This window comes from Myodes glareolus, chromosome 7 (assembly GCF_982192425.1).
Source record: "Myodes glareolus chromosome 7, mMyoGla1.1, whole genome shotgun sequence".
Lineage (NCBI taxonomy): Eukaryota > Metazoa > Chordata > Mammalia > Rodentia > Cricetidae > Myodes > Myodes glareolus.
The window spans coordinates 56,716,191-56,737,536 of NC_142032.1; the positions used below are offsets into that span (position 1 = coordinate 56,716,191).

A 21,346-nucleotide genomic window follows, 5' to 3' on the forward strand; every position below is an offset into this window, starting at 1 on the left:
GACACTCTTGAATCTCTCCTTAACTTCTGCAGAAGCATTCTTCTTGCTGATAATCACAGACTACCCCATAGGACTATGGGATCTTAGGTTGCTGTGCTGAAATTGTGGATAATTTACTATCCATTACCCCTCCTTTGTCTGAAGGCTCTGAGGGAAATACCTTTAGGTCTGGTCTGACCTTATTGCTTTGTCCCTGGGGAATAAAAATAGCCAGCTTAGCACCCAGGTTAGGCTGGGAAGTAACTGTAGGCTAAGGAAGTAGGCCAGGTCACGCCTTCCTCGTTGACCTTGTGGCAGAAAGGCCTACTTCTTACTTACTGGAGAACATCTACGTTTCAAAATCTAAATTGTTCCAGCGTCTCTGCTAACCCTTGGATTCATGTTTGAAAGACTTGTTTTTTCCTGGTGCCCTTGGGTTCTGAGACTGGGATGGAGCATGGAATCCCATGACATTTGCTCAAGTACTGGGGAGAAGTGAGGTGTGGGTGTAGGAAGGTGCAAGTGCAGTGGGGGTGGGGTATGGCAGCTGATCAGGCCTTGAGAGAAATAGAATTTTTGAAATTGTGAAAGCACTGAGCACTCTGGGACTTTTGAAATGAAGGCTGGGGTGGGGGGTGAGGGCGCTGTACCAAGAAGAAAGGCTGTTAGATGGGCTCCTGCCTACCCTCATAAGCAAACTTCCTAGCTCAGGTGCCCGAGGTGGTGACCAGTCGCTGGATCTCCGCTTACAGCTCCTTTTACAGGAGTGGGCAAAGTATCCAGTAGCCCACAGAAGGGGTCGCACAGCAGGCTATCCGATTCTCACGCAACGCGTGACCCGCTGAGCGTTGGCCTCCGCTACGTGCTCGGCAGATCCCAGGGGCTGAGCGCGCTCCCGTGCAGCCCTCTCCGATCCGAGACCGCGCCCCGGAAAACCCGGGTTTCCGCTGGCGGGGTAGCGGCCAACGGAGGGGGAGGAGGAGCGCGGAGCAGGCACTCCAAAGCCTGAGAGCAGCGCCGCGAGAACGCTCAGACTGTAGCCCCCTCCCCAGAGGCCGCGGGGCCCAGCTCGGCTGGCCCCGCCCCTTGGCGCCCGGCTGGGTGGGACCGCGGCTCCCCGCCCCTTTCGGACACGCCCACCCAGTGTCTGGGCCGCGCGGGCCGCAACAGGCGGCGGCGGGCGAGCGCGAGGACCGCGCGCAGCGAAGGCCCGCGCGTGCGTGCAGATTCGCTGGCGGCTCGCGCTCCGCCGGGCGGTCTGAGTCGCGCTGAGCCCCCGCTGCCGCCACCGCGGAGGGAAGCCTGCGAGCCACTCGGCGTGGCCTCAGTCTGCGTAAGCCCTGCGCCCCCTCGACCCCTGGCCAGGCCATGGCGGAACGCGGAGGGGCGGGCGGTGGTCCCGGTGGCGCCGGGGGCGGCAGCGGCCAGCGGGGCTCTGGGGTCGCCCAGTCTCCCCAGCAGCAGCCACCGCAGCAGCAGCCGCTGCCGCAACAGCCAACGCCCCCCAAGCTGGCCCAGGCCACTTCGTCCTCTTCGTCCACCTCTGCTGCGGCCGCCTCCTCTTCGTCCTCCTCCACCTCCACCTCCATGGCCGTCGCGGTGGCCTCGGGCTCTGCGCCTCCCGGCGGTCCAGGACCAGGCCGCACCCCCGCCCCGGTGCAGATGAATTTGTATGCCACCTGGGAGGTGGACCGGAGCTCGTCCAGCTGTGTGCCCAGGTGAGCAACGGGCGGGTGCGCCTAGGGGACCGTCAGGTTGGCTCTGTGACAGGCCCCACCTCCCCATTTCTCCCTGTTTGGTTGGGGGACGTCCGCCACCCTAAGCTCGTCCCGGCTCGGGTGAGAGAGGGAGGTGGAGAGAGTGGGGGGAGGTGTGTGTGTGTGACGGCGGGGGTGCTGCCTTCGCCTGGGCCTTCCAAGATTGTTGTGTGGGCCTGCCCTCTCCCAGTAGCCCCACCTTCTGCCTTGGCCAGGACCACCCTTTTGGCCTTCTGAACCCAGCCTTCCTTGGGTCTGACCGAATAATACGGCCTTCCTTACGATCAGTAAGTCACTCTTGCTTCCTGCCTCTCTGGCACTTGTGGGCTGTACATATGTTACCCAGATGTGGTAGAGATTGGTATTTCCCAATATACTCAGCAAATGCCAAATTCAGTTGTTACCTGTTGCAGGTAAAGCTGGTTTAATGACACTTGGGGGGTTCAGTACACACGTTTTTTTTGTGCTTCACATTACATACATTCTATGGGTACTTTGTGCCCTTCGTTTTGGGCATCAATTGAATGTGTTCTCAAATGCAAGTTTTCATTTCCTCCTCCCCTAGATACTGGTCATAGGGTCTCCCAGTTCCTCAGGGATCTGTAAAATGACTGCCTTGTTCCTAAATTCAATCTATTTTTATGTTGTTGGAACCATCTGGGATCTTGCATCAAACGATATACTTGAAAATGTTTTCTGTTTCCCTGTGGCAAAGCAGTTCTTCAGTAGCTCTTTGGGGACAGTGTGTTGTAACCGGTCCTGTAATAAGACAGCCTGCAGGGTTGGTTTTGCCCAATAAGCACAAAGAGATGCCTGGAGGTGTTCTTTTTGTGCTTCTCAGGTTCTAGCCTCACTCTGTTAGCCCAACATGGCAGGTGGATGTGTGTGTAAATTAGAGATTGGGAGCATTGTGGGGTTCCACCCTCAACTCTCTTACTATTTCCTTGTCTCCCTTTATTTTGAACAATATCACACCAATATATAGGGCATATAAAGTGATAACTAGCCCATCTTTTCATGTCATTTAGTGAAAAATACAGAGCTCTATCCCTCCTGTTAAAGCTCTGAGTGTGTCCCTTCCTGAACAATGATCTGGCTTCCCCTACAAAGGTGAACACTCTTTTGGATTGTGTTTTTCCTCTACCTCTGTCTGTCTGTCTCTCTTAATTATAGCTTTATTACAAATGAGTCTGTAAGCAATATATTTTTTAGTTTTATATATATATAGATAGATAGAGAGAGAGAGAGAGAGAGAGAGAGAGAGAGAGAATCCTACTTGCCTTGGTTGGCCTGGAACTCACAGAGATCTGCCTGTGTCTTGCTTCTCTAGTGCTGGGATTAAAGGACTGCACCTCCACTCCTGGGTTCACCGTTTTTGGAGCTTGTAATGAATGTCTTATACTGTATGTATTCTGTCACTTTTAACTCAGGCTTGTGCAAGTTATCAATATTGTTTGGTAGCTCTTAAGTTTTTAGTACTTTTCCTAATGGATAATATTTGGTTATATGAACTACTATTCGATTCTGATGAATATTGAGTTGTTTCCTGCTAACATGGGCAGTAGAATGTGTATATGTGTAGTATGGATTTGCCCAGGATTTGTGCTCCTAGGCAGAAGTTTCCTTAGCGTATATGTGTATGTAGGACTGGAATTGCTGCCAGAAGTGTGGGTTTGAAGCTTCAGGAGATGATGGTAGACTGCCATTTCCACCCTACCCTCAGCCCTCGTGTTCTCATTTGCTGCTCTCATTTATATTGTCTGCTTTCTTGGTTCTTCCTTTAAGGAAATCAGGAACCATAGTAATTTACTTTGGCCAGAGATCTAGCACGACACCAAACTCAAGTGAGATCTTGTTGTGGGATGGTACAGTATGCCTTTTGGCTAAGCAGGCCTCTTTCTATGTGGGCCTTTCTCTTGCTGAAGTATGCAGCTCCTCCTAGTCACTGCATCAGAGTCCTCTACTCCATCCTGCAGGGGTCTGCTGTTAGTGAAACATGTTCTCCTTTGTATCTGGGAGTGTTTGAATAGTGACCTTTGGGTAGTTGCCTTTTCTGGCATGTTAGATTTAAAAAAAACATGAATTAATGGGCAGAAGCTATCACAAAGGGGAACAAAGGGAAGAATCACTGATGTTGAGTTTTGGTTTGACCGTAAGAGCTCTTGGTTACTAGAAGGCCTGCATAATAAATTACTGTCCCAAGATACAGGGTAGGTATTCTGTATGTGGATGTGTGTAGTTATGTCTTGTTTACTGTTTAGTCCTGGCCTATCATCTGCCCTTCTATGACTGTTTTCTAGCAATTATCCTTGTGCCTCCCAGCACCTTGTGAAACACTTGTGCTTCTTGGAGCATGTTGCATGTCTTCAGGATAGAAAACTCCCTGTGGGGAGAAAAAGGCCGTTATTGGCCCTTCTAAGTATTGAGTCATTTGGTGAATTGTTGTTTCCTTGTTCATGTTACTTAAAATACACTGACACCATGAAACTGTATAGAACCTGGAACTAACATTCTTCTCTCATGTAACTCCAGTGCAACACAAACCTATGAGCAATAGGCACCTAAGCAATGCAAATCTGAGGTTAGGTGTGCATAGGAACACGTGGGAGCTAGGCATACTGGCATATGCTTAGAGCACTTGGGAGTTTGAGGCAGGGTGATTAATGACTTAAGGACAGCCAGAGTTTCATAGTTTCAGGCCAGCCAGGGAGATATAACAAGATTTAGTTGAGCCGATCTGTGATGGTGCACGCCTTTAGTCCCAGCACTGGGGAGGCAGAGGCAGGCCGATCTCTGTGAGTTCAAGGCCAGCCTGGTCTACAAGAGCTAGTTCCAGGATAGGGTCCAAAGCTATAGAGAAACTGTGTCTTGAAAACAAACAAACAAAAACAAAGACTTGAAAACAAAACTGAAAAGCAATCACTGTAGGAGTGGGTGTCACCTAGTACAGACAAGAGGGAGTGTAACAGAGCAGTAGGAAGGTAATGCTGCTGTCCTTGATACGTTTGAAAATTTTGCTTGTTTTTGAAAAAAATAATTTCCTTTATTGGATGTTTAAATAAAGGTAAGCATTATAAAAGCATCTATGCTTTTAGGTACATGTCTGCTCATTTTTATTGTTTACTAAATTCTCAGGATTGATAGTATTATTTTTAAAACTTTCAATAGCATGCTCATAGTTGGCTTTAAAAAGGCTTAATTGGCCAGGCTGTGGTGGTGCATGCCTTTAGTTCCAGCACTCGGAAGGCAGAGGCAGGAGGATCTCTATGAGTTCCAGACTAGCCTGGTCTCTAGAGTGACATTCAAGAAAGCCAGGGCTGCACAGAGAAACCCAATCTAAAAAAAACCTGAAAAACAAAACAACACAAAAAAACAAATCAAAACAAAAAGGCTTAATTGTTCTTTGCTTTGTTGTTTTTTTTTTTACCAACATTTAAAATAGCAACAACAACAAAAAACAGCATTAACATGTCCATGACTCAAGCAGTATAGAAAGATAAACCATATAAAAGGAAAGGTCCTGATCCCATCTGTTTGCACCTTTCCAAAATAGCCACCATGAAATATGATTATCTTTGGACAAAAACCCATCAAAATTGTTATATGACTAGGCAGCTCTGCTCTTGTTCATTATGAAATTCATAGCTTTAAGAGCTGGGGTTGCTCTCCTCCCCTACTGTGGCTGGGTATGGCAAGGAGATGTGTGGGGTGTAATGGGGAGAGGAGGAGAGTGTGTAGCATGTTGCTTGATAGTAAAACAAAGGTTTTAGAGTCTTATTAACCTATCCTTTCTCTTCAATTTTTATTTGGTGAGATTTTCTCACATTTTTCTTCTGAATTGCTAATATTAGGAAAGTCAGAAAATTATTAAATTTTATAAGCAAACAAAATTTTGTTAGTCATATAAAAGTGATTAGGAGTTGATATATATTCTTCTGTATAACATAGAAACTGTATTGAATTGGGACTTCATTTCAAAACACACTTGAATGTCCTTATCTTTGTGCTTACTTCGGAAATGGGTTCAGTAACTATTCCTCACAATTTCTTACTGAATTATATTAAACAAACAGAAAAAGTACTATGGTTAACCCTTGTTAGACAAAAATATTATAGCCAAAGAAGGTGGCCACGCTGAACTGGCATGGATAACTTGCAGCAGAAATGTTATTTGCATGAAAGCATTTGGGGAGAGATGCTACTTTAACTACAAAAACACATACAAGTTGGGCTCTCGCTCTGATTACTGTATGGCAGGACATACTCTTCTGTACCTTAGACTTCAACCATTGGTTACAAATACTTTTACTTATCACCCATCCTAAGATGTATATCAAACAAATAACAACAAAGACTTATAAAGCCACAGGAACAAGTATTTCTTAAATGATAGATGTAAAGTAAATGCAATTGATCAAATAAGAGAGAGCTTGTGAAATGTCTGTTATCTCCTTAGCATTGAAAGTCTTAAAAGCATTGTTTGTGCCCTAGGAGATTTGAATTTCACAGTGTGAGTGTTGTAATAGAATATCCTCCCTATCAGGGCAATATCATCCATCATCCCTTGGAAGCTCAGATTCGTTAAGGCAGAAAGAGAATGACTTTCACTGAGTCTATTTTACATGTATTGATTTACAGATCTTTGGGACACATTAGTAGTTACGTGATTTTTTTTCCTTTGGGGAGGGCTGTGTTGAGACAGGATTTCTCTGTGTAGCCCTGGCTGTCCTGGAACTTGCTCTGTAGACCAGATGGGCCTCAAATTCAAGGATCTGACTGCCTCTGTTCCCCAAGTGCTGGATTAAAGGCTTTCTTCAATACTATCAGGCTATGTGATTTCTTTTAAAGCTAGTTTTCCAGTTTCTCATTTTGTGGCCAAACCAGTGAGTTGCTGTTCTTAATTTCTGCTCTTGAAGGAGGGAAATATTTGTCTGAGACTGTTGGGGCTTTGTCCTTCCACTTTTTTACCTGGGAAGATGGGGCCTGCTTTGGCCTGGGCTTAAAACTGTTGAAGTAGACCTGTCTTGTCTAGCTTGCATCTGACATCATGTTCTAGAAGTACTTTGGGAATCCTTCTGACTGGGAATGATTTGCCAGCATAGGATTTGGAGTGTTCATGAGAAAAGTGAGAATTGAAACTGGCCCAAGTGCTTCTTTCAGAGAGGACGGCAAACAAGGTGGACCCAGTTGACAAACCTCACAGGATTCCCTCTTCTCTAGGCCTGGACCCAGGAGTCACCAGCACTGCGGGAAGGTTTTAGAGAGCCCAGATGTATGTATGCTGGTAACTCCTCTGCAGTGGTGCCATTACATAGAGATTCACAGGCAGACTGTAGAGATGGCTCAGCGGTTAAGAGCACTGACTACTCTTCCAGAGGACCTGGGTTCGATTCCCAGTACCCACATGACAGCTTACAACTCTCTGTAACTAACTCTAAGATCTGACACCCTCATACAGACATACATGCAGGCAAAGCACTAATGCACATAAAATAAAAATAAGTAAATTATTTTAAAAAAAGAAATTTGCAGGCAGTTATTTAGAAAGCTGACTGGAAAATCAGAAAATGACTGTTTCAGTCAACAGCCTTGAACTTTGCATCTTCCCCTGGAGTGCAAATCACTAACAATACATTGCTGCTTATCAAGAGAACCTTCAGAAAAAGTATTAGCTTTTTAATTTAATTTTTTTTTGCAGGGGGTAAGAAGGTGGTTACCATGATGTTTGTGTGGAGATCAGAGAAGAATTTTATGGAGTTGATTCACATTTTCCACCTTTACATGTGGAGAGTACCACATAGCCCAGGTTGGCCTTACTTAAGGTAGCTGATGCTAACTTTGAGTTCCTGATCTTCCTGTCTCTGCCTCTCAAGTTCTAGAATTGTAGAGACATGCCACCACATCCAGTTGTAGCTCGAGGATGATTAGTCTTAATAATAAAAACCCAGAGTCAGATATTAGGGGGTAAAAGCTGAAAGTTCAGAGAGGCAGAGCAGCCAGCCATTAGTTCTTACCTCTGTGAAATCCTCAGATCAAATGGGGTATCCTGTGTCTATAAGTCCTCAGACTGAATGCCTTCTCTACAAAACCTCAGACTGAATCCGAGCTCCCCTCTACTCCCAGCCATATCACTTCCCACATCTGCTTCCCTAGTTCTGGGATTAAAGGTGTGAGCCACCACTGCTTGACTCTGTTTCTCTTTTAGACAGATTCACTCTCATGTAGACCAGGGTGGTCTTGAACTCACAAAGATCCTTCTCCTAGTGAGAATATAATTTCTTAAAACATTCCAATAGCCTGGCGTGGTGGCACATGAACCTGTAATCTGGGTACTTCATAGGCAGAGGCTGGAGGATCAGGAATTCTAGGCCAGTCTTTGCGACATAGTGAGTTCAAAGTCAACCTCAGCTACTTTCAAAAAATAATCAGGGTTGGAGATTTAGCTCAGCAGTTAAGAGTTATGGTTGCTCATAATAGTCTTTAACTCCTGTTAAAGGAGTCTGATGCCCTCTTCTGACTAGGCACAAAGGTGGTGCACATACAGACATGCAGGCAAAACACGCATCATATAAAATAGATAAATCTAAAAATAAAAAGTTAGAAAAAAAAAAGATTTGTTAAAAAAAAAAAAACCAAAGCAGAAAGTAGTCAAAGGACTAGAGAAATGGTTTAGCAATTAAAAGTACTTGCTACTCTTCCAACAGTCCTAAGGGGTCATAAGCATCTGTAACTCCACCTCTGGGAATCTGATGCCTCCCGCTTCCTTGGCCACCTGCACTCTGTGCACATAACCTGCATGCAGATACTCACACCTTCTTGTAAGTAATAATGAAAATAAATCTTTAAAAATGAAGACAATTCCACACTGAGATTTTGTTTTATTTTTGGGTTTTGGTTTTTCTTTTAATTTTTGTTTTGTTTTGAGTGGGAGGTTGCAAGGGCAGGATGGCTACAAATGGATGAGGAGAGGAGATAAATGAGATCAAGATGAATGATGTGAAATGTACAAAGAATCAATAAAAGGTTAAAAAAAAAAAAACAGCCAGGCGGTGGTGGCGCACTCCTTTAATCCCAGTACTCGGGAGGCAGAGGCAGCGGATCTCTGAGATCGAGGCCAGCCTGGTCTACAAGACCTAGTTCTAGGACAGGCTCCAAAGCTACAGAGAAACCCTGTCTTGAAAAACTAAACTTAAAAAAAAAGTTAAAAAACAAAGCAGTGAAAACCAATCAACTGTCTAACAGTATATTAATAGATATTCGTTTGTCTTAAGATGATGAGATGTTGTGTTTTGTTTGTTTGTTTATCTGTTTTGGTTTTTCAAGACAGGGTTTCTCTGTAGCTTTGGAGCCTGTCCTGGAACTAGCTCTTATAGACCAGACTGGCCTCGAACTCACAGAGACCCATCCACCTTGCCTGTCTCTGCCTCCCAAGTGCTGGGATTAAAGGCGTGCGCCACCACCGCCTGATGTGAGATGTTTTGTTTTAAAGTTGTTTTGTGTTAATCATTTGTGACTACTTGGATTGAGATTCATTTCCTCAGCCCAGTAGAGTAGGAGTTCAAGGTCACCTTGGCTATAGGCAAACCAGTTTCACAATGACAACAAACCAAAAGAAAACAAAGAAAAATTTGCTTCTTTCATTACATTGATTCTATTTCTTTCTGTCTTTCTATTCTTTTGTTGCTGTTTTACTTTTGAGATAGGGTCTTATTAGGTAGCTCTGGTTAGCCTGGAATTCACCATGTTGCACAGACTGGACTGCCTGGAACTTGTGATCTTCCTGTTTCAGCCTCTGTAGTGTTATGATTTCAGGTGTGCGTCACTCCACCTGGCATTATAGCAGCTCTATTTCATGTCACTCTAGACACGTGACTAGTGGCTTCCATACTGGATAGGACAGATCGAGAACCTTGGAAAGACCTACTTGATAATATGAGTTTAGAGAAAAAAAGTTGCTTCAATATTTCTAGTGTTAATATGTATGGCTTTAGAAAATATTTGCAGCTAGGCATGATGACACATGTCTTTAATCCCAGCACTTTGCCAGGTATGGTGGTACACACCTTTAATTCCAGCACTCAGGAAGCAGAGATGATCAACTGATCTACAAATTGAGTTCCAGGACAGTCAGGGCTACATAAAGAAGAAGAAAAACTGTCTCAAACCAAAACGAAAAAGAATAAACTATCTAAACTAATACTTCTCAAAATAAACCTACAAATGGTCAACAGGTGTAAGAAAAGAGTTCTCAGTCACTAATCATCAAATCAGAACCACAGTGAGATATCCTTTCTCTTCAATTGGAATAGATGTTATAAAAAAACGACAAGGAGTAATAAATGCCGGCCAGAATCCATATGCATGTGTGCCATAGCATATGTGTGGTTTTGAGAACAACTTGTAAGAGTTTTTGAAGGTAAAATAGGAAACCCTGTGTTAGGATGAGGTGTTTAATTTTAATTGGGCATGTTAGTTAAGTGAGGGGGCTTTTGATTGTTGGATTTTGGTAGTCAAACTCAGGAGGAGGAAGTGGTCAAATAAGGAAATAGACCTTGGTGGCTAGCTTTAAAAGAATGTAATCTTACAGTTTTGTTGTTGTTGTTTTACTTTTTTGAGACAGGGTTTCTCTGTAGTTTTGGGGCCTGTCCTGGAACTCTCTCTGTAGACCAGACTGGCCTCGAACTCAACAGAGATCCTCCTGCCTCTGCCTCCTGAGCGCTGGGATTAAAGGTGTGTGCCACTACCGCCTGGATAATCTTAACGTTTTTTTAGCAAGGCAGGGGGAATGGAGAAGGCAAGGCCTGCTAGAGTCACATGCTCGATGGGCTGGTGTCCCTTCAATGTGTACCTACACCTTTAATCCTAGCACTTGGGAGGATGCTGCAGGATCTCTGTGAGTTCAAGGCCAGACTGGTCTATATAAAGAGTTCTAGGGTAGTTACTCCTTCCCCCATAGTCTTTCACTTAAAGACCTGCTGTGTATGCCACAAACCACTGAGTTTTAGGATGAGACCTTGCCTTAAAAAAATAGTAAAGCAAAAGCTTTTCCATGACTTAGGAGACAGATGCCTCCTAATAATGTGGTTAACCCTTTCCTGACTGATAGAGACTTCTATTTTCCTTGTTCTCATGAATTTGGGCAAATTTGTTCTTAGGGCTTTCATGCTTGCTGTTCCTTCTGGCTGAGGTGCTCATATTTTGGAATATCCATGGTGGCTGACTTTTGGGGTCTGCCAAGTATTATGTTACTTTTTCTGTGGAGATGTGAATAAATTACCCAAGATAGGACACCAATGACAGATCAGAGAGTGGATTCTAAGTCTAACTTGGTAATTGTTGAAATATTGAGCTTATTTGGAGAAGCATGGGTGGTTCTTGTAGCTACACCACTGAAAAGTTCACCCCTGCATAAGTGGCAAACTAACTCACTGGAAGTCTATTGATTCTTGTACCTTCAAAGGGTGTCGTCACCTGCCCAGTCCACCCTGATGTTTGTGAAGCTTCTTCTGGTGTCTCAATTTTTGAAATTTTCTTATTTACTTATTGTCTATACAGTCAAAAATACATTTGTTAAGCTGATAACTGATTTTTCCCATAACACCTGTTTATCTGTAATATTTATTAAATGAATATCTATTATACACAATTCACTCATTCAACAAATATTTAATTCTTGTTTTTGTGTATCAAACACAGATGCCTAGGTGCTTAGGGAAGGGTAACAAAGAGGTTGACAATATCACTTTTCTACTGGAGTGTACATTCCAGTACAGGGAGGCAGACAATAAACCATCAAATAACTGGATCTGCACCGGACGGAGTCCCCCAAGGTTCAAATGAGGAGCAGAAGGAGGAAGAACATGAAAAAGGAAATCAGGACCGCGAGGGGTGCGATCACCCACTGGTACAAGGGGACTGATCTAATGAGAGTTCACCAAGGCCACTTGACTGGGACTGAGCGAGCACGTGATCCAGCCAGATTCTCTGAATGAGGCCGGATTCTCTGAATGTGACTGGCCCGGAGTCTTTCTGAAAAGCCATTGACAATGACACTGGGACTTGTTTCCTCTGCATATACTGGATTTCTGGGATCCAGTCTGTTTGGATGCTCACCTTCCTGGACCTGGAAGGAGGGGGGATGAGCTTGAACTACCCACAGGGCGGGAGACCCTGACTGCTCTTGGGGATGGAGAAGGAGGAGAGGAGGGAGTGGGGGGAGTGGGAGGAAGTTGGGAGGAGGGGCAGAAATGGAGACTTTTGTATTTTAATAAACTTTGAGAAAAAAAAAGCAAATAACTGGATCTGTGATAATGGTCAGATAGTGAGTGGTATCACTATCTGTGTGGGTGGTGGTGGTGTAATTGGGAGTGTTGGGGACTGAATACTCCTGATGGACAGGAAGGCCAGGAATGCCTCTGTTGAGGAGTGTGCAGTGGATCTTAGTGCCTGAGATTTCATGCCTCACAGAAGAGGAAATCAAGAAAGTGTCTCATTTTTGTTTTATGAGATAGGTTCTCTTGGGGAGACCTTTCTTCCTGCCTTCCTGTCTTCCTTTCTTTCTTTTCTTCCTTTTTTTCCTAGCTTACTGTGCATAAAAATCTTTATTAATATTTTTACCAGAGGTTCAGCTATTACTGAAACTTGTAATTTCTGAACTTAAATTGGGGCAAATGGCTATAGTACTGAGTAATGCCATCACTGCCCACAGGGAATAGCCATCCTCCAGATGAAGGACTAGGTGCAGGGTGGATTCTTTCTGAATGTTGTGATCAGAAAGAGTGTAGCCACCTTCCGACTCCTTGCCTGCAAAGATTTGCTTCTGTTGGTCGGGGGTATGCCCTCTTTATCCTGGATCTTGACCTTCACATTCTCAATGGCATTACTGGGCTCCACCTCTAGGGTAATGGTCTTGTGGGTCTGGCTCTTCACAAAGATTTGCATTTTGGCCTATTAACAAATGTGACAAAACCGCAAACTACCAAGCACATCAAAACACCTAGATGCAGCAACTACCAAACTAGACAAAGTTTCTTCTCACTCTTGGGGAGACATTTTTATTTGCCACACAGTTTAGATGAACAACGTTGGGATTCTTCTCATAACTTGTGATTGTCACAAGAGATACCTCTATTTAAGCTTGGCTCTCCAATACCTGGCTGTAGTTAGCAGTAGTATAGGCTGCCTTATGCTTTGTTGGAATTGCAGAATGCTGTTCTATCACCATTGTGGGTGCCATGGGAATGCTTAGTATAGTGGCTATGAGTGTGGGTTTTGGAGTCCTTTAGCCTGGATTTGAATTTTGACTCTACTAGTATCTGAGTAACTTTGAGTAAATTATTTAACCTCTCTAATGCTCCCATTTTATCAGCTATAAAATGGGCCTAATAATTATGTCTCACACAGCTGTGAGAACTAAGTAGGGGATTAATACATTGTTAATTGCATGTGTTGCACATAGAAATTAAATATTAGTTATTTTTATTGCTCACTCTTATTTACCAATTCAGTTTCTTTTTTCTTTTCTCTTTCCTTCCTTCCTTCCTTCTTTTTTTCCTTCCTTCCTTCCTTCCTTCCTTCCTTCCTTCCTTCCTTCCTTTCTTTTCTTTTCTTTTCTTTTTGGAGACAGATTTTTACTATTTTATTTGACTGTCTTAGAACTCATGTAGACCAGGCTGACCTCAAACTCATAGAGATCCACCTGCCTCTGCCTCCTGAGTGCTGGGATTAAAAGTGTGTGCCACCATGCCTGGCTTGATATTCTGATTTCTTATTGGTATTATTACAAGATCTTGGGTTGATCTTTATTTATTTGTTTGTTTATTTGTTTCTGTTTACAAAAAAGTATTGCTATGTGTTCCAGTCCGGCCTAGAATTCTCCATCTTCCTCCCTCAATCTCTCAAATGCTGGAATTACAGAAGAGCACCACCGTTCCTGATTGAGTTCACCTTAGGCATAACTCTTGCCAGACCTCAAGCATATTAGACTAGAAAGCTGAAACAAAATATTTTGGTCTGAAGCAGTGGCGGGGTTGGGATCCTGTTGCCACATCCTGCTCACTTACATGAACGGAAGAGATGGCTCAGGCCCCGCCTACAAACCACAACTTTATTTTGATCTGGTTTGACTTGACAGCTTCTCTATTTTACCTGCTGACTTCTGTAGCTTTTATTTGGCAGCCAGAGAAGCAACTAAACCGGTTTACAGCTCACAGTTTAGTCAAAGAAAGCTGAGCAACTCTAAAGAGAGGATTTAAGTTGGAGTTGATACTTTTCTTTTGTCTCCCTTAAGTTTTCCTTTTTATTTCAAACTATAGAAAAGTTATGTTCTTATTTTACAGGAGAAATGTAGCTTTGTGATCTCTCCTGAAGCATTGGTATCTGGAGTGTATTTTCTTCCTTCCCTCCTTTGTTGCCTCCCTTCCTCCTTCTCTCTCATTACTTTCTTCCTTTTTTGCCTTCTGTCCTTTATTTTCTGGAAAGAGTCTGGTCTTGTATCTCAGGCCAGCCTTAAACTTGTGACTCTTCTGCCTCACCACGTGCTGAGGTTATAGGTGTGTGCTATTACACCTGACTTTATTTTCCTCTGTCAGCACAAAGGTTTTATTTTCCCATTATGGTTGGAAGTCTGCAACCCTGTTTGCTTGTTGTTTATATTTAAGGGGTCATAAAGCAGATTAACCTTTCCTTGAGCCTAGGTTATCATGACCAACCAGGTTTTTCAGGAAAGGAGCTTGATGAATAGTATCAACTCTACATGGTGCATAACTATTCAAGTTGTATGTTTGCCTTTTCTCAGTTTAGTTTTGATTCTTGTTGTTATCAAGATAATCCCTTTCTCCTTTGCTTCTAATATACCATGAAACCATTGACTAAAAAATGTCAGTAATGAGGGCTAGGGATATAAGTCAGAGATAGAGCATTGCCTGGCATGTACAAAGCCTGGGACTTGTCCCCAGCACTCAAAACAAAACAAAAACCAAAACAACCCAGAAAGGAAAGAAGGATGGCAGATTTTGAAGTTGCAACTAAGAGCTAGCAGCATAGCCTAAGAATATGAGGTTCAGAGGTGGGTGTTTTAAAAACAGAATAGTTTGTTTACTTCCTGGTCTAGGATGTATTCCAGAGAAATAGAAAATATAGGAAGTGTCTAATCTTTTATAATCTCCGGGAATCAAGCACTCTACTAAAGGCTATTTAGAGATAGAAATACATACTATGAATTAGTTGTGTGTGTGTGTGTGTTTAAGCACTATTTGCTTGGTTAAGTCAGCCTTGTTTACCTTTAACCCCCTTTCTCCATGGTAGTTTAAGGCAAGATACTCCCTAGCCACTGTTGCTTTGTTACCAGGGGAAAGGTGTAAGATGTATGTAAGGTGTCTGGGCTTCTATCTTCATAGATGTTATATTACCTTCACATGTTTTGGCTATATCAGTGAAACTATGAACATGGGGGAGCAAAATGTTCTCAGGTCGATCTGATTTATAATAGCCGGCATTGACATTGTCTTCACAAGCATGTTTTCATTAGTCTTTGGATCAGTCACGGACACTAGAATATGACAGTGAAATATCCATAAATCTACTGTTTAATAAAATAATCTTCTTGAAATTAAAATACATGACAAGTTGCTGCAGCGTTTTGTCTTTGCTGTGGATGAAAATGAATAAGCAGTTCTGGAAACCAAGGTCCACTGGGAATATAACTCTTGTGGCTATTAATGGTCTAATTTTGTTTCCTCTCTGCCACCAAGATGTGCAGTAAAGTTGTTTATGTCTTTTTCTTTAATGGAGAGGATTGTTCATTAAGTATGTGTAATTTCATAATCACTTTGTTTTTTATGACTGAAGAGTCCTAAAGCTTTCCTTTAAAAAATTATAATGAAGAATAGTAGTAACGTTTTGAAACATTGTCCAGTAATCCTTGATTAACTTTTACTTCCATGGAGAATAAAGAAAGAATTATTTCATTGGGGAAGCAAGCCCATCTCATTGGACTGGGAATGGACTTTTAGCCTAACCTAAGGCATCAGATTAACTTGTCTGGTTGAGAATTTAGGAAAGTGGTGTAGTTACTTAACATTCCAGTAGGACCTAGAACTGGGGGCCACTGAAATGGACATCATGGCCCTGAATGATGAGACCTCATCTTTTTGAAATGCATTTTAAAATATTTTAAGAATAATTTTAAGATATTCTCCCTCTCTGTCTCTCTATCTTTCTTTCTCTCTCTCTCTCAGCACTGGCTCTCTCCTCACTCAGGTGTTTTTCTGAAGAAAAAGTCAGTAGCAATCTCATTTAAATCACATTCTAGAAAATGCTTTTACTTTAAAATTTGATTTCTCATTTGGCTGTTCTTAGCTGTATGGGTTTTGATGTCTCTTTATTTTTTTTTCTTTCTGCTCATCTAAAGAAGATGTCTCTTTATTTACTCCTTCTTGGTGCTATCTTTTAATAAATATACACATGTCAAGCAAATGCTCTGTATCCATTGTTGTAGGAACTGCGACAGAATAATGAATAAAATAGAAAACTTCCAGCTCTTATATTTACCTCTAGGAACAGGATAAGCATCAGTCAGTTGACAAATGACAGGTATGAAGGTGGGGAATAGGATAGGGACGGCAGTGCAGTTTGTAGAAGGTGTTGATCTGTGTGGTAGTGTGCACGTGTAAATCCCAAGGCCTGAGGAGGTGGAGATGGGAGGATCCTCTTGGCTCACTGGCCAGCTGCCTAGCTGACTTGGTAAGCCCTATCCCAGGGAGAGATCCTGTGTCAGAAAACAAAATTAAACAAAACAAGGTATATTCCTCAACATCCAAAGTTTTCCTCTAGTCACACAAATAAGGTGAGAAGAACCTGAGAACTGAGCAAGCCAGGTGAAGCACACAATTATGTGAGTCATGCCAAGTAAATTTTTTGGGAGGACCCTTCCTAGTAGAGGGGACAGGAAATGCTGGTAGGTTCCCGCAATATCTAGGAGACCAGTGTGACTGCAGTCATATAAATAAGGGAGAAAACTGTAGCAGGTAAAATAAGAGAAGTTAAAGGGATGTGTGTGTGTGTGTGTGTGTGTGTGTGTGTGTGTGTATACGCACATGTGTGCGCATGTTTTGCAATGTGAGAGAGCCAAAGCAAAAGTGCTCTACCACTGACCTGGCAAGAGTATTGGTCATTGTATAACTCCTGAATTAACCTTGAGTGAGAAGGCTTAGAGCTAGAAAAGAGACATTATGGTTACTTCAACCTTTGTAAAACTATTGGTCTCTGTGCAGAATCATCCCGAGAAAAGGGCAGGGGCAGGTGAGGTCACAGTGGTAGGAGGCTGTGATAATGGAGGTAGGAGCAGGGTGGGAACTCAGAAGGTGAGAATCCTGAATATATTTTCTACCAAGTTTGAGGTATGACAAAGCAAAAGGGCTCAATAATAACTTCAGTGTTTCTTTTAACAGCTTTGTGTTTGCTTTCTGGTTTATTTCAAGTCATTTTTATTATCATTTCACTGTCTTAGTGACATCATGAAAACAGTATCTGTAACAGAATGCTTCAGAGCAGTTTTGGAGTTTATTTCCATTTTTGTCATTCCTGGTTAACTGGAAATACATTTCCTTGAGCATTTTCTAGGTTATAGAATAATTGGTAGGGTTGGTTCCTTAAGTGTTAAAGATCTAGTTACATTGTTCCTGTGTTTTAGGCCATGATGTAACCCTTAGGGCAGTTGAATCTCAGCATTTCTAGTTACTCTGCTGTGTATTTACTCTGTGCTAACTTACTCTGATCTATGTTTATTGAATGCTTTTTGAAGAGATGATGTATTGCAGAAACCATTGATAACGGTAACTTCAATCCTTTGCCGGAAACCTAATGAAACTGAAGATTAAAAAACCATGTTTTTTGTAAAATCATTAGTTTGCTGTAAAATACTTCCTATCTGACCTAGGAGCTCAGCAAGGAGAAATCTTGCTGCAGAATGATCTAATTTGTATAATCTTGAAGGTGGAGCTATTTTTGAAAGAGAACAGAAAAATAATAGGGCCCTTTGCTCCTGAATGCCAAATTGTATCTCAGTGACTTAAAAGAAAACAGACTCAGATCTTATACTTTGAATTCCTGTTTCCTTCACTGTGTCTAGTGAGGTTTATGACACATTTCCTTAGGTAGCCATGGCTGCCGTGTTCTTCTTTACCTGTAACTTGATTTGTAGACCAGGCTGGCCTCAAACTCACAGAGATCCTCCTGCCTCTGCCTCCCGAGTGTTAGAATTAAAGCAGTTACTTAATTCTGGGTTTAGAATTCTTGAGTTCTCTTTATAGTTTCTGTAATGAACTGGTTTATTTTTTCTTTTTATGTATTGAGAGACAGGGTCTCACTCACTGTAGTCCTGACTGGACTGGTCTTAGCTTCTGGAGTTGTGGGATTACAGGCATGTACCATTCCCAGCTTAGACTGGTGGTTTATAGGTGGTCTTCTACCCGGTTTCTTTATGACCCCTCTTCCATCCTGAAATGAAATGCTTATATAATAAAACTTGCTGACAGGTCTACATTGTCTTTACTGCAATACAGAGGAAGTAAATGGTGTGTTAGTTATAATCAAGGATGTCTTTCTATGTGTAAGTTCTCAGGAGGCAAATGTCAGTAAGTGCACTCAGTGAATTAGGAGCCGTAGCTGTTGTGTGCCTGCGGGTACATGTAGCTTTATCTTTGTGGATGTGACATCTATGAATAGAGATTGACTTAGGTGTGTCGCATTGGTGACTCAGATGATGTGTGGCAATGCTACTGGAATATGATTTCCCAAAATAGTGAATAAATCTGAGTTCTGTTCAAAATAGAGTGAAATTTGTCCTCTATGTGCACGGAGTTTACATTCATGAACTACTTACTCTGTGCTAAATGGTTAAAGAAACAAAAATTTTTGGGTCAAGACTTACAGACTTAAATAAAAAGTAGTTTGAATTATCTATGAATGGGACCAACAGCTGATTTTATAGTTGATGAAAGTAAATTTTGAAGGCCTTTCACATGGTCTACACCTAACTAAAGAAATCAAAAAATTTACTGAAAGTGTCATAATGCTAAGAAAAGCACACAATTTAATAAGTACAATGTAGTGAACTTTTATAAGCCAGACACACATATCTAGTACCCACATCAAGAAGCTGAGCGTTTCTAATCTCAGAATGTCACCTTGTCCTCATCTAGTCACTGCCTCTCCCGCCTGCCACTTAAGAAACCAGTAGTCTGACTTCTGACAGTATAAGATAGTGTTGCGTGCTTTAGTGTATGCACTTTGTGAATCTTTCAATACTAGCTGTAGTTCATCTCTTCTTATTGCTACATAGCATTTCATGGTATGGATACTGTGGTTTCTTAGTTATTCTGCCAATGTTGGCTGTGTTGGAATTTTCTAGTTTGGAGCAATTTTGAATATTGGTAGATCTGATCTATGCACTCACTTCTTTTTTAATAATTTATTTTATTTCGTGTGCATTGGTGTTTTTCTGCATGTATGTCTGTGTGAGAGTACCAGGTTCCCTAGAACTGGAGTTACATGCAGTTGTGAACTGCCGTGTGGTTGCTGGAATTGAACCTGGGTCATCTGAAAAAGCAGTCAGTGCTTTTAACCACTGAGCCATCTCTCCAGCCCTGACACTCATTTCTCTTGAATGTGAAATTCTGGGTCACAGGGTACATGTGTTTTCATATTCATATCATTTTGTAGCCTCTGTTGCTCCATTCCTGCACTAACATTTGGTATTTTCCCTTTTTGTTTTAGTCTTTCTGGCAGGGGCTAAGATGGTTTCTCGTGTAGTTTTAATTTAGATTTTCCTTTTCCTGTTTTTGATTGTCAAGATCATTGGGATATTATCCTTTAGGAATTGTTTGTTCAGGTCAGTTTCCTTTTCTGTGTTTCTATTTACTTTAGGATTTCATTCTTTTTGTTTTAATAACTCACTGAGTCCCATTATTACTGCCTGTATTTGTGTATTTGTGTGGCCATCCACTGGAGCTTGGCCAGCTTAGCAGAGTTCACCGCCCCAGATCCCCCACTCCCTGCCAAAGAGAAATGACTACCCATCCTAGATCAACTTTTAATGACCCATCAGCTAGGGGAGAGGACTTGTGAGGCTCTCCCAATCCTCTGCTGGGATTTTGACTTTTTGACTGTTTGGATCCTGTGCTGGTCTTAGCTCAGGTATCAACTGTACTTTGAGTGGGTACAATTTAGTGAACTTTTATAAGCCATGTTGTGTCCAAAAGACAGCATTTTATAGCTTTTCTTTCCGTTCTCTGGTTCTTACTTTCTTTCCATCCCCCTCTTTCAAGATGTTCCCTAAGCCTTGTGGGGAGCTAGTGGGAAGTTGTTATAGTTGTCCCATTTAGAATTAAACATTCAGTCACTTAATATATGACGGAAACGATGTGGAAAGTTAGTCATTTCTTCGTTGTATGGGATTTAAAGGTACCTATCCATGTGGATTGTAAGATGTTTGGCATTCTTTTGTTTTTTTTTTTTTCTGCCACCAAATGTCTGTACTGTTTGCAATTACTGTCCTGGTCTAGAAAGTACTTTAGAGGTATTTCTACTACCATGGCACTCCTTTAAGACTCACTTGTTAAGAACATTTTGCCTTTACTATAATTATGATGTTCCATTCATTGTGTATCTGAATTCCCTCAAGTGGGTTTTGTTCTTGTTGTCTGGTTTTGTTGTTTTTTGAGACAGGTCTCATTATGCAGTCCTGGTTGGCCTGGAAGTCACAGAGCTCCCCTTGCCTTTGCCTTCCGAGCCTTCCGAGCCAGCGTAAGCAGTGTCGCAGGGTGTTGTTGTTGTTAAGTTTTTGTTGATATCCGTTTTTTTCTTTTGGTTCTGAACCTTTGCCTTTAACACCGCTCACTTTTTCTCTTGAGCTTATTTGTAGGAAGAAACATAAAACCTAGAGGTATTTTGTTTTTGTTTTGCGTTGCTTTTTGAAATAATTCACATATTCTTATTTATGTGAATGAATGTTTGCCTGCATGTGTGTCTGTGTACCACATACATGCCTGGTGCCCTCAGAGGTCAGAAGAGGGTGTTGGATTCTCTGGAACTGGAGTTACAGACAGCTCTACTCTTAACAACTGGGCTATCTCTAGCCTCTTGCTTTGCTTTTTTGAGACAGGATATCGTAGCCAGAGCTGGCCCCAAACTCTGCAGTAAAGGATGACCTTGAACTTCCAGTCTTTCTGCTTCCACCTCTATAGGTGATTACAGGAATGCATCACTTCACCTGCTTTCTGTGGTATTAGGGATTGAACCCAGGGCCTTGTTCATGCTAAACAGGCACTGTACCAACTGAGCTACATCCGTATCCCAAGCTAACAGGTTTTTTGTTTTGTTTTGATTTTTTTTTTAATTTGATTTTCACTAGCTCGGGTCAGCTGTTCTGTGGGTTTCCCCATCATGGTCTTGACCCCTTTGCTCATACTATTGCTCCTTCCTCTCTTCAACTGTACTCCAGTAACTCAGCCCACAACTTGACCGTGGATCACTGCATCTGCTTCCACCAGTTGCTGGATGAAGGCTCTATGATGACGACAATTAAGGGGGTCATCAATCTTTTTACAGGG

The 21,346-nt window shown here is 42.3% G+C and overlaps 1 protein-coding gene across 2 annotated transcripts in view; it reads left to right on the forward strand.

The window, feature by feature from the left end:
- Nucleotides 1–1,161: 1,161 nt before the first annotated feature.
- Pacs1 (phosphofurin acidic cluster sorting protein 1) overlaps nucleotides 1,162–21,346 on the forward strand; it is a 131,884-nt gene continuing 111,699 nt past the window's right edge. The window contains exon 1 of one of the 2 annotated variants that reach the window (XM_048457925.3): nucleotides 1,162–1,697. In XM_048457925.3, the coding sequence (XP_048313882.2) occupies nucleotides 1,348–1,697 (350 nt within the window). In that variant the 5' untranslated portion in view covers nucleotides 1,162–1,347. The remainder of the gene's footprint in view (nucleotides 1,698–21,346) is intronic. The other variant, XM_048457926.3, reaches the window with a different exon arrangement.